The sequence below is a fragment of the Solea solea genome, chromosome 2, assembly GCF_958295425.1.
Source record: "Solea solea chromosome 2, fSolSol10.1, whole genome shotgun sequence".
Classification (NCBI taxonomy): domain Eukaryota; kingdom Metazoa; phylum Chordata; class Actinopteri; order Pleuronectiformes; family Soleidae; genus Solea; species Solea solea.
In genome coordinates, this window is record NC_081135.1 from 21,008,177 (window position 1) to 21,025,377 (window position 17,201).

Below are 17,201 nucleotides of genomic sequence, written 5' to 3' on the forward strand. Positions count from 1 at the left end.
CAGTCAGCAGCTCAGGTCCTGATAACGAGCTCGACTAAATATAGAAAAATCAGGTCGTATATGCAGCAGAGCCCCGCGGCCCTGGCAGCACAAAGTGCTTCATCTCACAGTGGCTCCAGTACGAATTCATGGCTTTATATACTATTGCCAATCAACTTCCCTGACCTAAAGAGAGCACAAGATCAATGTACCAAGACACTGATGCAGCCTCTTGGTGGTAATTTATGAGTTTTGGCTGTAAGGTACAAACCTCTGTGTGCTCGATGTATCACCTCTTCAATGAGGAGAAAGAATGTGGGGTAATAGGTGTGGAGATGAAAGCAAAGGATAAATTGAGACAAAAAGATAGGTGAAGAAGGCGCTTTAAAGTGGCAGAAGGTGAGGGATTGGGTGAGGGTGTTTGCAGTGTGGTGTCGAGACTCCTGAAGGAGCCTCATTAATCAGGAGTGTGTAAGCTGGACAGGAGGAGACCCAGTGTGGAGAAGGGTTAATGGAGTTGTGTTTATCTGACCTTAAGTCTTCTCTGTCTAACTTTGTCTAATTTTTTTTCACCCAAACACCCAGACAAAGACTTGTCAATTCAAAGTTGGAGACACACAGTGTTTGTGTATAAATGGCCCTTCAGTCTTAAAAGAATGCAAATGTGGTGCTCGGCAATTCAATCAGGCAATGTCTGAAGTGGTAAAATATATGTATACACACACATATGTATATATATATATATATATATATATAAATATACATGGAAAAGCAGCTAAATCGCACCGCTCTGAACTCTAAGGACACATGTGCAAAAGTTTGGAGGCAATATGGTAAAAGGTTTGGCAGAATGGTAAACAGACAGGAGGGGAACTGAGGCGGAGGAACTCGGATAAAGGAAAAAGATCAGAGCAAATAAGATAAAAGAGATGAAAAGCATAAAGTCACTTTGTTCTTTTTCTAAAAGCTCCTCAGATCACTGGTTTGCTTTAAAGTTGATAATCAGATTGAAATAACTACGGTTTAAAGGCCAGCTATATCCAAGCTCTATTACAGACTCAGTTCTTAACTCCAGGTAGGGCATAAAAGGTCACTGAATTGACATGAATTTAATAAAATACTTAGATTAGGTAATTATGACTATCTTCTCACAGCTGGCATATACATTTTTAATTTTCATTTCTTGTTGTCACTTTTTTTTAATGCATTCGGTGATTCAGTTTTAACTGATTATTATAGCATTATGGGCTTATTTAAATGAATATATAAGTTTTGTGATATAAGATCACCCATGTTTACCTGCTTGTTGTGTCTCAGTCATGCTTGGCATGTCACATATCACCATGAACCATTCATTTCCGCATGAAAACAAATGGAAATGGGATCTATGTCCATCACAGTTAAAATATTTTAATAATTAGTAACAATTAACATGATAACACAAAAAGAACAGTGCACATTAAATACCTGTGTCACTCAGTCACCAGTTAGTACTTTCTCTCTTGAATGAGGGTGTGAAATATATTCAAGAATCTACAACTAATGTCATTACCACATCATTTATCTTTTCTTGGCTGACCATGTGAAATAATGGTCCCAATTGTACATATGCATTATATTCTCTACATTTTGTTTTGCTTTTTTTCCTCCATGGAAAACCAACTTTTGCACCAGTTTCCTTACAGTGGTGCTATGGCAACCAACCTCAGGTCAAAAATCATGAGAATTAATTATCAGCTCTGTCAGTTTCACAAGAGGAGACTTCATACAGTGCAGTCAATAGAATAATTATAGAATTAGAGATCTGAGCTGAGGGTAAAACTTTCAAACTTAGCAAGGAGAATTCTTGTACTAGACCTTTAACAGACAAATATTTTTCGAAAATGAGAAGCTATCTTAAATAACATGTGGCTGCAAGTGTTGTGAGCCATCAACATTGAAATGAAAAAGTTTTTGTCTGACGATCTAGGTATTCATAGAACACAGTTTTTTTTCCTCTATGTGAAACTTTAATTAGCAATTCAGTGTTGTCAGTTTTTTTTTGTCATCTTAAAGACAAGGAACATCCACACAACATGGAAAATTGCTGAAGGGAACCCAGGATGAATTCATCTAATTAAATTGAAGTCGTTTAACTTTGGCTACCTTCTATTTGGAGGGGGGAATTGACAGTCAGCTGCTTGACACCTTGAATCCTGCAGTGCCTTTCCTCTTACGACAATACAAATCATGCTCTACATGTGTAACTGGGTAAATAAGGTCTATATGTATTACTACATTTCGAATATTTTCCACTTTATTTATATTCTTAATATTCGTTATACACCATTTTTTTCTTTTTCTATTCATACAGAGCTGACCAACACAACATTTTCACACATTTGTACTTGTAAAGCCAGTGTGACAGTAAAACGTTGAACACCCCCTGCTATGATAAGATTTACCTGAAGCACATCAGCCACAACTGACACTTCAGCCGGTGACTGGTGCCATGACCTGTACGGTATGATCATGTTTAGTGTGGATCTGTGTGAACACCTTATTCACAGCTTATTACAGCATGTCACCGACAGCATGACTGTGCTACGGATAAAGACAGAGAGGGGTCAACAGGTGAATTATGGCTCTAGTTCTGTATGACTGCAGCCTTTGTTAAAGACGACTGGGATCTCACGTGAAGATACATTGACAAGCTCTGTGTGAAGACCAGATGGTTTACGTTTTCATAATGGAACTAGAAAGTGCTTGAACATTCTTCAATGATTCAAAACTGAGAAAATGGCTTTTATTTTCTAAACAGTGACTGAACTCTATTTAAAAAAAAAAGTGAAATCTAAGGGGCAAAAACTAAGTTAGTATGCAAAGGGGTTTTCAGTAGCTGAGAATGAAAAGGGGGGAAAAGTTCCTGGGACGTAAGAACTGTAGCAATTATTTTTCTGAGGTGAATAATTTCTGCTTCTGCAGAGAACTTTAACAACTCAAAGCCGAGTGGAAACTCACCGCCCCTTCATCTCTCATCTTCCTCCTTCCACTGCAGCAGCTCTGAGGTGTTTCTGCTCCACATTACCTATTTGCTTCTTTGTATTGCACCCAATGCTCCGGGTTAAATGACACAAACACACCGCAGATGAAATTGAAAAAGAGCAACAAGCACAGATATATGACCCACTGGTGCCATTCTTGTTCCTGAGTCACCTGAGGGAAGATTTTTAAAACACGAAAACCGTGTCAAGAGGCCAGTTAGGGCTCACTGAAGCAAGACCAGGCTCTCATGGATATTAAAGTGGACAAGAATCTAAATTCATGAACGCTTCTTTCCTTGCAGGGAAAAGAGGCCATCATTTTGAATGTATAACAAGGTAATGTCAAAAGAAAACCCTTAAAAATGAACTGTAAACTGGAACAATGAAAAACTTTCAAGGTGGAAGTTGTCAATTTTCAATAACACAAGTTGAAAGGGTTTTGAAAAGACAAAGCCTGAAGGAGAATTATCAGTTTTGAGTGCCGCATATTATCTCCCGCATCCACTACAGGACAACGGAGAGGAAATGACAGTAATGAAATGGCCCATTAGAATACTTCCAAGGGGACTTTTACAAAATAATTTAATTAATCTCCATAAGAGCGATCTATCAAGAGAACAGAATACAGCTAATTTCCAAACAGGACAGGAAACGTACTTCTTCTCCTTTCTAATAAGACGGCAATATATTTTTGGCATTCTTACATATTCTTCTTAAAGGGTGATGCCGACTAACTTAAAGGTTTCACACAAATACCTTGAATAATTGCTATACATTGATAAACATGTGGGGACCATATAGATGAAATCAAACAACTCTGAAGTACTTGCACTGAAACATGAAACCTGGGTGAACAGTGGACAAACATTTTCTGGTGCAATGCTCATCATGCCAATCATGACTTGAGACATTGAGGCAATAAAGGTTTTAGTTCTGAAACACTTTGCCATCTCAGCCAAAAATGCCATCCATCTCTGAAAGCTGTGCTCAAATATTGTTCCGTCAACACTGTGTGAGTGTGAAGAGAAGCCTGTGTGACATCAAATGTGACACATCAGGAAAAGAAATGTAAAATCTTAATGGCAATTGCAGGTCCTAGACCTAGTCCTTTTCAATTGGTCTGCCCGCATATACACTCATTTTGTAAATTAGACGTCTTCAGGGAGGAAAGTGAAGAAAGGAGCTACAAAAGCCTCCCTCATCACAGCTTGATCGTTTCTCAAGCTGTCACAAGGAACTTGTCAGGGTCCATGTCAGCACATCAGACTTCCTTCAGCTCACCGCACACGCATGCACACAGACAGACAGACAGACAGACAGACAGACAGACAGACAGACAGACACACACACACACACACACACACACAGCTACTGTTCTTAGGACACTAGGTTATCCCTAACCTTAACCATAACCGGGTTAATGCCTGACCATAACCATATCCTAAACACAATTGAAATGTTACCCTAAACCCTAAACCTTTAAGGCTTTGGTCCCCATGGAGAGAGTACTGTCCTCATGGACAATATGTTTATGCCAGAAAAGGTCCTAAAGGGGCAACAAGTAAAAGTGCCTCTTGCCCAGGTCGTCATTGTTAATTTGAATTGGTAAAAAAAAAAAATAAATACACACACACATGGGAATCTAAGCTCACAAACTACAGACTACACTGCCACACACAGAACATTCAACACATTAAAATGCATACAGACACCTTCAACCACACCAGGCAGGCTATCATTCAACATCCCAGAGAAAAGCATCGAGCAGAGGAGATGTCATGTATTTTTTATGAGCTACTCTTTTGATTTTGTGTGTGTATATACACACATATATTGTATACTGTATATATATATACATATATATACATATACATACTGTATATATATATATATATATACACATATCATTTTATTTGTGTTGTACCTTACGTCACTGGTTTTTTTAATACTCAACATCCCTCCTGTGTTATTGTCAACCTTTTGGACTTAATTCACAGATTTAACTTATTTAGGTCCTGCAATTCATAGCAATACTTGGGTTTTAAGTAGAGTACCCACCAGATCTCAGTGTTTGATTGCCAAAATGCCTTACAGTGGCCCACAGACAGACTGGAATCCTTCTTAGCTGCAGAACATGTGGCAACCATGAAATGCCAATAAACTGCCTAACCTTTTCTTTCCTTTGTACATTATTTCTACTTTTAGCAAATTGCACAGGTTTACAGGTACACTGCTCACATATGACATTAACAAATGTTATACAGTTTATTCAAAGTACTATTGCTTCTATCTGAAGCAGGATCAGACCAAAATCCAACGTCAGTACTGGACTGGAGCATCCTTACTTCAGACACTACTGATGAGTCGAGTTGAAACACAGCAATTAATTGAAAACAGGCTTTTAATTGCCGTGCACAACTACAAATGAACCGTTAATATGTTTCTGTAAATATTTGTGCTCTTTTGCAAGCACCAGGCCTGTAAAAACACCATCCAATTACATTGAACGGCCATAATGGATTAATTGGATCATGGTGCATCAATCAAACTGCCCCCCTCCCCCCATGCGCCTATGAAGCCTGCTCAAACTGTTTTTCAAAGATCGCCAACCCTACCTTTAACTACATCAGATGATTATGACCTTCACAGACATATTAATCAGTATACGTTTACAATCCGATCTATGATTATTTGCAGCCTTGTTAGAAACTCACTGATCTTGACAAGACAGGCTGTTTTTGTGCAATGGCTGTTAAACTTGTTATGTTACTGGGACCCCCAGCTGGTCAGGTCAAACAAGCATCGTATCCACTTTCACTGGTAACAGACAACCCAAAAGGCAGGATCAAGATACAGTTGTTAGGCAGCAGCTGACAGTAGCCTCATGACATTTGCAAAGATTTGGCAGCTGAGAAGGAGGATGAAGCTCATGAATATTTAAGCAAGTCTGAAAATATTTCTTATTCACTCAAACAAACAGGATAGAACAAGTGTGTGTGTGTGTGTGTGTGTGCTTGTATTTGTTACCTCTTAAGACCTATTCTGCCAAAAAAAACACTGACCTTGTCAGACCCAGTAGTCCTCAATGGAGGCCAAAATCCAGTCCTAATGAGGCAGAACCTCATTTCTGAGAAACGTGTTCAGTTTATGGCTGCATGAACCTGTGTGTGAGTGTGTATATGTGTGTGTGTGTGTGTGTGTGTGTGTGTGTGATGGATCAGTCTTTCCAGCTGATTGGTGCTGTGATGTGGCCAAACTTTCATGACAGGATGAAATTGAAGACAGATCAGCAAAGATCACAGTGAAGCGGGTTTCACAGAACATGACATGGTCCTGACTGCACACCAACACATACACAATGACACTCAAATGGATGACTGAGCCCACTTTCACGTTCTCCCTGTGAAACCCATGGAAGCAGAAGAGAAGCAGATGACACGCTGCCCTCTCTGCCGTGGTGCTTAATTATTATATCAACTTTGCCAGACAGCCAACTCGACGACAAATCAAAGGCTAAATTATGGTTGGAAGCTTTTCATTCTGCTGAATGTGTCAGTTGCATTGGAACCTAATTTTCCTGCTGTCCGCCTTGCATCGACAGAATCTGCAGGACTTCAAATGGATTTACAATAGAGCCGTGTGGTTTTTGAAATGAGAAAGAAAGCATGTGAATGGGGATTGTTTTTTTTTGTCACTGACAAAGAAATAAAAAAGAAATATTTAAGTGGTATTACCCAAACCCCATGACATCAAAGAGGCATCACATTTGTATTTTGAAAATATGAACACAGCAATGTTATACATTATATATTGCTTCCACATTTGTACACAAGCAGACTTACCTGAAGAGTAAAAAGTGAGAAAGAAGAGGAGCAGGCCAGTGACCAGGTTCCCCAGGAATGTGACTACGCCACAGGTGATGCCTTCAGGGACTGGGTAGACTGTTTCTATGAAGAGCTCGAAGAATATTGGCACACTGCTGTTAATAAAAATGCCCACCAGGATGCAGGAAGTGTACAGGATGGCTGTGTAAGAGCAAAGGAAACTGTCAAACACCAATAAGTTACAGTTTAACTGGGAACTTTGATGTAATTGAGCATCAAATCCCATCTGAGCAGCTGTTTAAAAAAGATGGCATATGAGCCAAGAACAACAGTGGTGATTTATGCCACCTCCTGAAGCTTCTTACTCCATTTGCTCTCAACAGAAGTGAGATTTATGATGAACTCTCATCCAGAAGCATTTCATTTACAATGCCAACCCTTGAGGTGGCTATTTTTTTAGAAATGAAACTAACATACTGGGGGTGTTTCATTGGAAATTCCCAGTTTGCAACAAAAACATGTCATATAAACCCCACCTTTGCCACTGCTTTCACCTAGACTTTGGGTCTACACAAAAAGTTTGTTTTTCCTGTTTAACTTCATTTGTTATTCTGAAAGGATTTTAAGGCAATAGGATGATGCTCAATTCAAAAGAGAATATATGCATACAGTATGTGTGCTAGAAAATAGGCTGGATGGACTTAACTTAAATAACTTTTTTAATAAACAATAACAATAATTTAGACTTATCTACCACCCATCAATGTACCCAATACTGCTTTATAGAGATGGGAAATACAAAATATACAAAAAAGGATTTGAAAATTTCCTGAAAAAAGCAAAAGTTTCTGAAAACCACACATATATTCAATTTCCCCTTGAAGGCTTTCTACACTGTATCAAATCACTGTATTAGATTGTCTCTACAATTAAGCCAATTCATGCAAACAATACCTTTAAGATGAACAAAATGTTTGTTTAAACATTAACCTTAACATGACCAATTTTGCTACTATTCAGATCACTAATTCGAGGACATTTTCCTCAGATCTGGCATGACATGAGAAAGTATTGATATTTCTCTGATGGTGATTCTGTGTGAATTTAAACTTCTTTTTGCATTTATTACTGTTTTTAGTTCCTTTTTTTGGAATTCAGTTACAGCCCAAATCATTTCATGGATTCTTGTGTGTGTTGAATCATTTTTTTTAATTTTATTTTGCCCAAATCTGCAGCTGTTCACACAGAAAACAATCTGTTCTGTATTTGCTTCTGGCATGTTGTTGGTTTAATTTGTTCATCTTAAAGTTTTCCATCAAATACTGTCTGCTTATTGCAACAACAACAACATACAGCATTTTACTGTCTTTGCATGTGTTTGTGTCCATGTTTGCAGAGCAATCGGGTCTGTTAAACCACTTTAGGGTCTAGCTGCAGTCCTTTAGCCGGGACCAAAAGCAAAATGTATGAACATGTATTAGAGTGGATGTGCGTAGAGATTTTGCCTCATCTCTGGAGCATCACAGCACCCTCCATCTCCCTTATCACAGCAGATTGGCCCAAATGAGTTCCCCATTAGCCTGCACATTCCTTTAATCACAGTGCCTCTGAGGGCCCCCATGTACCCGCCTGCCTGCCTGCCTGTCTGTGACGAGGAACCCAAGTGGCATTCAGGCAGCCTTCAAAGGCAGCCTTCTCCCCAGCTTGTCTTGATTCAAGCTTAATGATAAACTGATATTAAACATTTTGGAGCACCACACTACTCTTTCCCTGATGTTATAGAACTGGACTATCTTCTGCCAGTTCCCAGAGGGGTGTAGGCAATCACTGACTCATGGGATTTAAACTCACTGGGTTATTCTCTGTGGTCAGTGTTTTACAACAGCTGGCATTCATAGTGTTGCATTACTTCCTTTTTTGGCGTTGAATGCCACATTAAAATTAAGGTTTTGACATTTAAAAATTCTATAATACTTTTCATTCATTTTTAATCTATAAATAAGTTTTTTAATTAATCCCTAAAATATTAGAAAAAATCAAAAGACACATCAATGTTTCCTAAAACTCAAGGTGACTTACTCTTACTCTTATACTTACTCAAATTTCTTGATTTGTTCTTTCAGTAACTTCAGTTCTACATTTTCTGAAGGTTACTTAAGTGTGCTATGTTTAGCAGCCATAAAGGGACCAGTCATCTCTCAAGTAATGTTGTCTTTTAGTTGACCCCATGAGGACATTCTAGAGCAAATCACCATCTGTATATTTGATGTGGATTTGTGTTTTTTTTATGCTGGGTGTCTCAGCTGACATAAACTGGGTTTGAGGGACCCAGAGATTGAACTGCCGAAAGAGAAACACAGCCAAATTAGTCTACCACCTAAGCCACAGCTTTCCCTCACATGAATAATGCCCCATAGTGTCATGCCAGAAGATGGAGAACAAGAAAGAAAATAAACTGTTAATAGTCTGAGAGAATCTATACAACTGCTCTAAAGGTACAGGGTACATATCTGCAGATCTGGTAGTTTTGTGACATCTTTCGACTGTCAGGTAAGAAGGGCAAAAAATACTCCCCAATAACACTGGCTATGGGAGCAAGGCAAGAATAACTTGGCTTAACTTCATTACTGAAAACAATGCACCAGCTACCTGAAAGTGATTGTGCTTCATGAAAAGTACAAGCTAAATCTATGATACAGATTTATGTCGTATCCATAAAATAGCGAATCTGGTAAGATTGGTGTCTGTTTAGCTTCTAATATTCAAGCCTTTCATGTTTAATTCTGTCAGTCTTTTGTGTTTACTTTGGAGAGTATGGGGAGGACCACAGCAAAAATAAAACACACAACAAAGTCTAACAATCCCTGTTGACAACTTTCATGCAAAATATTAGCATTTTTGTTGTCAGGTGTTCACACAAAGTGCCGATTAAGTTGATCTGTGCATGTGTGTGCCACTTCCCATCCCACACTGGTATAATGAGTGATTTTGGCAGGTTTAGTTGCAGTATAATGTGCTCCCACTTGCATGATATGCCAGACTGCTGCAGAATGCCAATGTCTCTGATAAGAGCACTGCCAGTGCTTGGAGAATGATGATGGATGATGATAGCTAGAATCAGTGGCTTTGAACAAAGCACTGGTATGCTTATTGGTTTGGCTTGGGGGGAGGCAGATAAGTCCACAAATGTCTCAAATAGTGTAGGTTTATCACTGATAATTACTAATGGACTGTTTTTTTGTTTTTTTTTTCCTATGAAAAATAACCACTAAAGCCCACTGAAGCACCACTAGATACTGACCAAGTCAACACTTGAGTTTTACATGCAGTGTGAGTGAGTGTCCTCCTGGGCCATTATCTACTGGATCAGTAATACATTGATATATTTATTTAACTTATCTTAGAACCTGTGGTGTTGACTGGGTGTCTTTGTCTGCAGAGGTCCATTGAGACCATTGAGAAATCATCGTACTGTATTTTGATCAACAATGAATTATATCTTTGTTGAGCTGCAAAATGTGTGTGGCTCACTGCAAATCCACATAATAATCCAGATTTGTCTGTTCTGCTTTTGGCAAATATATATATATATATATATATATATATATAATATATAAGAGCAGTAAAGTGCCCACTCAATTTACCTTGGCTCTCTGGGTTCTATGAAAGCCATCTGTGTGCAGTGGCACCTTGACAGAGATCCTGTTTTGGACTCACCTGCAGTAGAAGGGAGATGAGTGTATCTGTTCAAACAGGTGAGTGTGAACCAGGTAGAAGACAGTGAGGCTCCAGCAAGCATCAGCACCAGAATCAGCTTCAACATCCCCCGAATAGAGTCAGCAAACCTAGGGTTGGTCGGGACAAAGATGGTGGGAGGGGGCAAAGAAGGACACTAACATTAAATAAGCACACAGTACAATATATTCAAGATAGTGATCTCAGACAACAGACAAAAAGCAGACAAGATTACCAAAGAGACTGAAGTCTGCTGCCTCAGAAATAAGAAGCATGCTTCAAAAACAATGAGCAGCTATGTAATTTCTCAGTGTCTGCTGCTTCTGTGACTTGTGTCACCATCTATTACAGGAGACATGTATTGTTTCAGAGAAAGGCGAGATCATTTCCTTCTCCCACTTGTTTCTGAGTGTGTCGATTGTACTTGTCATTACACAAGCCGATTCTATTTCCAAGAGTTGATTCAATTTGTCTCACCAGTTAAACAGACAGACTTGAGATGTGCAATGTGTTATAGCATAGAAGACAAGCAATTTGGACATTCTCAGACTCTTGAGGGCTTTGCGGTTTCTCTTTGTAGCCTTTTCTAACCCCTCAAAGTTCATTAACTCCTTTTTGCTCCTCTGGGTCTACAGAAGCCTGTAGCAAAGACAAACACTAATTACTTTTGTTTGGTTGTTCACAGACAAGATGTTTGAAAGAGGAGAGGTGAACCTCAAAATGAACTTAATGCAGGAATAAAACGAAGTGTTGGAAATGGCTGATTAGTTCAGCTAGGTTGTGTAGATCTGTCAATCCGCTGAGTGCCAGGGGATGAGGAAAATCACCCTTTGGGCCGATAATGAGAACATCTCCACTCACAGGGTTCTGGGGTGGCAATTTTAGATGACATTAATAACTTCTGGGTTTTCATGAGCTGTCTTTCACAGCTTTGATATATGACGCCCATGTTCAAAGCACATTTACAGAACACCCTTCCTTTGGACTTTAAATCAATAGGAGAGCATTTAGAGCAGGTTGATGGGTATAACATGATGAATTTTTTTTCGAGAATGAGCAACTTGCGTTGAAAAGACTAGCTTGAGTGTCTAGCACTTGACTCGACACAGGGGTGCCTCGTTTCTTTTTTGCTCACAACTACACTCCTCAAATCTGCATCACACATCTGCCACCGACTGGCTCATGTCCACAACCCATCAATCTCCCCTGTTGCCAGAGAGCGATAAAATCCTTAGCCTACACCCAGCCAAAACCTCATCTCTTTGCATAGAGGATCACAGGCTACTCTACTGTATCAGATCCAATCGGTCCTCTAGGCAGAAACACCGTAAGTAGCTTATTCCGCATACTCAACCTCTGATGGTCTCTGAGTCCACTTGATAAAGAGCTGGGTCTGTGATTGCTAAGTCATGTACTACACAGTTTGAAGTGAAATGAATATAACTGAGCAGAAATTGGGTTTTGAAAACCACTGACTAAGAGCTAAATACCATCCTATAAATAATTATTGTCTTAATATTGTAAAATACTGTATGTCTTTTTTTCAACAGCCCTGTCGACTTTTATTCTGCCTGTGCGTAAAGACATTTCTCACTGAGACAACGGCTCGCTCAGAGTGCGTAATAGTTGCGGTTATAGATAGTTAGTTGCGGTTTTTTTCAATTTCTTTGTGAAAAGAAATTGAAAAACAAAACAAAAATTTTATTGAGCATGTGTGTTGTCGCTAATCCGTTTCTTAGTTATTCTGTGGCCTATATGTTATTCAGTGGCTATAGTTCAACGCAAATAAGCTCTAGTTCTGAAATTGTAGCAGCAGTCAAGCTGGGGTTTCAGCAGTCACTGAAGAGCACTGGAATGATACCGGGGTCCAAGAAATCACACCTCCACAGCCCCACCTTCAAACCCCTACGTCAGTGTTTCTCAAACTTTTTCAGACCAAGGACCACTTAACCCACTTCATGGACATCACCATTAAGAAAGCCTTCACCTTGCACATGAAACTTGCCAAAAGCACAGGTCACATTCCTTTCCTGAAGGCATTCAGGGAGACCTTGGCCTTGGAGTTGGCGTGGTCTCCCACCACAGTAGCACCTGGACCATCTCATGAACAACATGCCAGTCATTAAAGACCTGCGCACATGGACACTGCCATTCAAAAACTCCTGTAAATTGTGCCACATGTAATGTTCCCCTGTGCTTTGTGCCAGGTTGAGACTGCTTTAATGATTGGCATGTTGCCAACAACATGTAACATAAAACATGTACATTTTGTTAATAGTGTGCTGTGTTGTTTTTTGTGTGGTTGTGTTTATATATAATACAATTTTTTTTTTACTTTGTTTTTATTGTATGCACAAAGCTTTGTTTATTAAAAAACAAATGTGTTCATGCTTCAGCCCCAAGTGTCACTTCTAATTAGAGGCCAAGATCATGACTGTACATTGAAGCATTCAAGAATAGCTAAGTTTGTAACCATGGTTACCAAGCGTATCCAAATGGCACACTTTTGACACGCCTGGTCTTATCCTTAGAAAACCCTGTGTAAAATACAAATTTTCTGTAATACTGAAAAGGGACTAGGTAAGACTTCAAGCGTTGGTTTATTGTGTTTTCCAGTCCACACGGCCAAGCTACAGTCATTTTGAAGGTAAATGTTTTTTAAACAAATTAGGCATACATAAAATCCTTCTTTTTCACTGTATTCAAACTCCTATTACTCAGTGCCAGTAGCACTTAGACATATTCTGAGTGTCACCAAAGCCATCCATATACTCCAAATGGTTTAAGAACAGCTTTAAATTTATTTTGGGTATGTTTTAGGTGAAAATTACAGGATTTTTAAGGGACCAAACAAACCCTCAATACTATTGCACCTGTAAAGCCCGATATACAGTATCTTATTACAGCTTCCTGACAGTATCTTCATTTATGCCACAAGATAACTGTAATAACTGTACTTAACTGTAATCCAAAGTCAATTCTATACACAGTCACACTGTAGCACTTGAAATGTATCTTAATTATCAATTAACACAGGCAGTGTAGTTCATGCATTAAGGAAATAAACCTTTTGTAAATTGTAACTATGTTTCATCAGCATGTATACTTGGTCGAAACAGAAGGGCTTGCCACAAATGTGGTACGTATGTGGTGAAATATTTTGGGACTGCAATCCAGAAAGAGAAAACACCAATGAATTGACTGAGAAGTGGTCCCTCACTAATCCAGGTATCATTTAATGTAATTCAGAAACCTGTTATACTACTCAGTGAGTGAAGAGGGTCATTTCATCTCATGAGGCAATGTCAGAATTAAAAGCCCATCTTTTACACTCCCCTAACAGGATTTATAGGTCATAAAGATGGAATCTTTTAAGCAATGTTGAATCAGATTCCATTTACTGCTCCTGCAGTGCCTGCAGGACTGATGAAATATCATGAGTATGATAATCATTGGGTGCTGTCTGCTTAAAGTGAGGGACGTGAAGTAAATACCCAAAATGATGTTGACAGTATAATATGATGACCAGGAAGCAATCACCATGCGCCCGTGTTTGCAGGCTGCAGCTGATCCTCATTTGTGTTTTCTCTATCTCGTCTGATTAACCTGGAGCATTGTGTGGCTCAGACAAAACAATAACCCAGTCCTGATTTCTGCACCCCCGCAGCCCCCCAAGCGCGTAAAATTAAGATAACAAGAAACTCCTGTTAGTTATTCTTCTGTTCTTAATCCCCCCCCCCCCCCCCAAAAAAAAAAAGTACAGCAAACCACTGTTACCCAGACATTTTCTCTCTGGGCCACATAATTAAAAAGCTGCCAAATTTGTTTGTGGACTGCTTCCATGACAGGTGCCACACCTTGGAGCAGCCTTCACCACAACATGAAGCTCCCTACAATTCAACTACCCATCAGCAAGACACAGGCAGCTAAATGTTTGCAAGCAGCCAGTGGTATTTTGGCAAAGGGCATCTGATGATCTCCTCAGTAATTTAGTGTGCAGCGGTATAAGCCACTTAAATTGTGAAACAGCAACACAAAGATAATTTAAAATTGGTCTTATTTCATGCCTCCCGTGGCAAACTGTGCTCAGACTTGGCATGGTACAGAGCTTGGGGAGAGGGACAGCTACTGGCATGTAATAAGTCACATTTTGACATTAACATCTGAAGCCCTGCTAGTGGGTGAGACAAGGGACAACGATTGCTCTCTGCTCAGTTCATTACCACAGGCTTTCCTGGGAGTGTATCTAATGATGCCATGTTACAGCAGAAGAAGAGGGAAAGAGGCTGTATTAAGTTTCAAGAACATAGCAGAGGGAAAATAAATTGAAGGCCATTTTTTTTTTATTTCCCCCTACTTCTGCTGTTTTACAACATTCTCTTTCATCAGAGGATCCTTGTCATATTATATCTAGGGGCTCATTTCCCAGTGGACAACCAAAGAGAGGACGTGAGGTAAAAGAAGCCAAACATCAGCCAAGTGACTGACACGACTAAATGAGAGGGCTGACTGGCTGTTTTACATTATCTGGTGGCAGCAGCCACAAATCACAAGAGAATATAACACCTCAAATATGATCTACCTTTGCATTAGATTACTGCACAGATGTAGTAGGTATAATATAATATAAAACACAGTATAGGAGTACAGTTAATATCGTATCTTAAATTCTGAGATAGTAATGATGAACATAAAAATATGACTACTTTTCAAACACAACATGGAACAACTTCCACTGAGACTGTGACCAACCTAAGCTGACTCAGTCTAAAACTTTATACTTTGGCATTTCATCCACATGAATTATGGGTGTCTGCAGTCAACTGATCTGAAAAGACGGCATCATATTTCTTGGGTGATTGAGGATAGTTGGGTAAAAATGACAGGGGAAAACTATTACTGTATGTGTTTTCACCCCAACAGTCAGGAGCTTTGTAGCTGAGAAAAGATGACAACCTTTTGTCATCTTTGACTTTTTGTTGCACATTTTTAAGATCAATGCAGCTGTATGGCCACACAACCAACTTGAACTTTACTTTGTCGGATGACTTTGCAATCGTTCAAAAGTAATATGATTGATAGCTCACAGCAACAGTGCCGGAATAATGGTATGACTAGGGAATAAGCTGCATACAAGAACCGCAATCATATCCACTAATACTTCATTTTCATAATTCCTAAATAAAATACTCAATATTTACTTTCATGGTACTATTCAAAACCATGATTACAAAGTTCACATAAAATGGATCAAACTAAATAGTGAAGTCATTTAAAAACCATCTTAACTTATGATACTGATTTGACAGTTATGATCAGTGAAGTTAAAACCAACCACATTTAGCTGCACATAGAGCAAATGACATGCAGCCATTTGTAAAAGCTTAATTTCATTTCACTATCAAATGTAGAAGCAAAGAGAGAATAATCAATTCCTCCATGGACTCAGAGTCTATGGAAATCTTCACCGATAATTCAACAACTCTGTTTACATACACTCATCTTGTGCTGCAAACAGCTTCATTGATTAACAGTAGGAGTTATGGGCTCATTTCCCTGATTACAACTTAAAGAAAACAGTGGGCCTTCCTGAAAGTGCTGAGTGAGCATCAGCCTGCAATAAACATTCAGAGGTCCAAAAACTGTGTGACCATTTTTCTTATTCTAGAGAATGGGGAGAGTGGTCTCCGACCTCTAGATCCTACTGTATATTGGTCAGAACAGGAATGACTTTTGCAGACTCCACACTTTGTCTTTGCACTGCAGTTTCATTTTCATCAAGGGAGGTGAAATGGCAAATTCATTATCATCTATTTTGCCAGTGCTATCATAGCGTTTCAGATCACATATTAAAAGAACTACAGACAATGAAGGGAGCAAGTTCCTCCTTTAACTCAACTCGACCCTCCACACTTCTTTAAAAGAGATTTATTTGTTTTTAATAAGGTTATAAACAGGGCAGCTTCCCCAGTGTATGGGGGGTGGACACAATTACAAGTACCAAGTGACCAAAGATATTCCACTGTGAGGAAGATTTAAAGGATACTATTCTATAATTATGTTATCCAGGTATCAGGCGCCAAGGAAAGGCTACTGCATAAAACTTAAATTGAATAGTTCAACACTTTAAAATTTGAAGGATGTTCCATCTTTTATGTGACATATCACCAAGTCCATTCATTTATGGCACAGGTGGTTTTGACAGTATGTTAAACTTAATTATTGTATTACAGATATGGATGTGCTGTACTTGTGCATGTCACATTAAATCACAGGCTCTCCCCACTTGTTTCACTCTGACCAATGCGTTAAGTTTTGAACATTTCCAGTTCATCTGGACCAGGATTTCACAACTTTTCTGTCTAATGAACCCTTTATGAAAAGGTTTCAGCAAATCATTTTTCATAGTTCCTACAAAATATAAGGTTACCCCCAAAGTACATTTTCAGTGTCATTTAGTAATAAAATACATTTTCACAGCTCCTTCTACAAAAAAGTTGTGTGTTTCCTTAAAGGACAAAGTCGTAAGATAAGATGTGGCTTGTCAAGGTTACTCTTGCAATGCTGACCTTGTACACACCTTCATTGTAGATATTTAGGAAAATAATCAGAATTCAATGGGCTGGCACCGCAGTATCTG

General features: G+C 39.0%; 1 protein-coding gene across 1 annotated transcript in view; it reads right to left on the reverse strand.

Moving 5' to 3' along the window:
* The window catches only part of slc49a4 (solute carrier family 49 member 4), a 45,193-nt gene that overhangs the window by 3,628 nt on the left and 24,364 nt on the right, over positions 1-17,201 (reverse strand). The window contains exons 7-8 of the mRNA XM_058622189.1: positions 10,544-10,671; positions 6,845-7,027 (exon numbers count right to left, since the gene is read on the reverse strand). Coding sequence (XP_058478172.1) covers positions 6,845-7,027; positions 10,544-10,671 — 311 coding nt within the window. The remainder of the gene's footprint in view (positions 1-6,844; positions 7,028-10,543; positions 10,672-17,201) is intronic.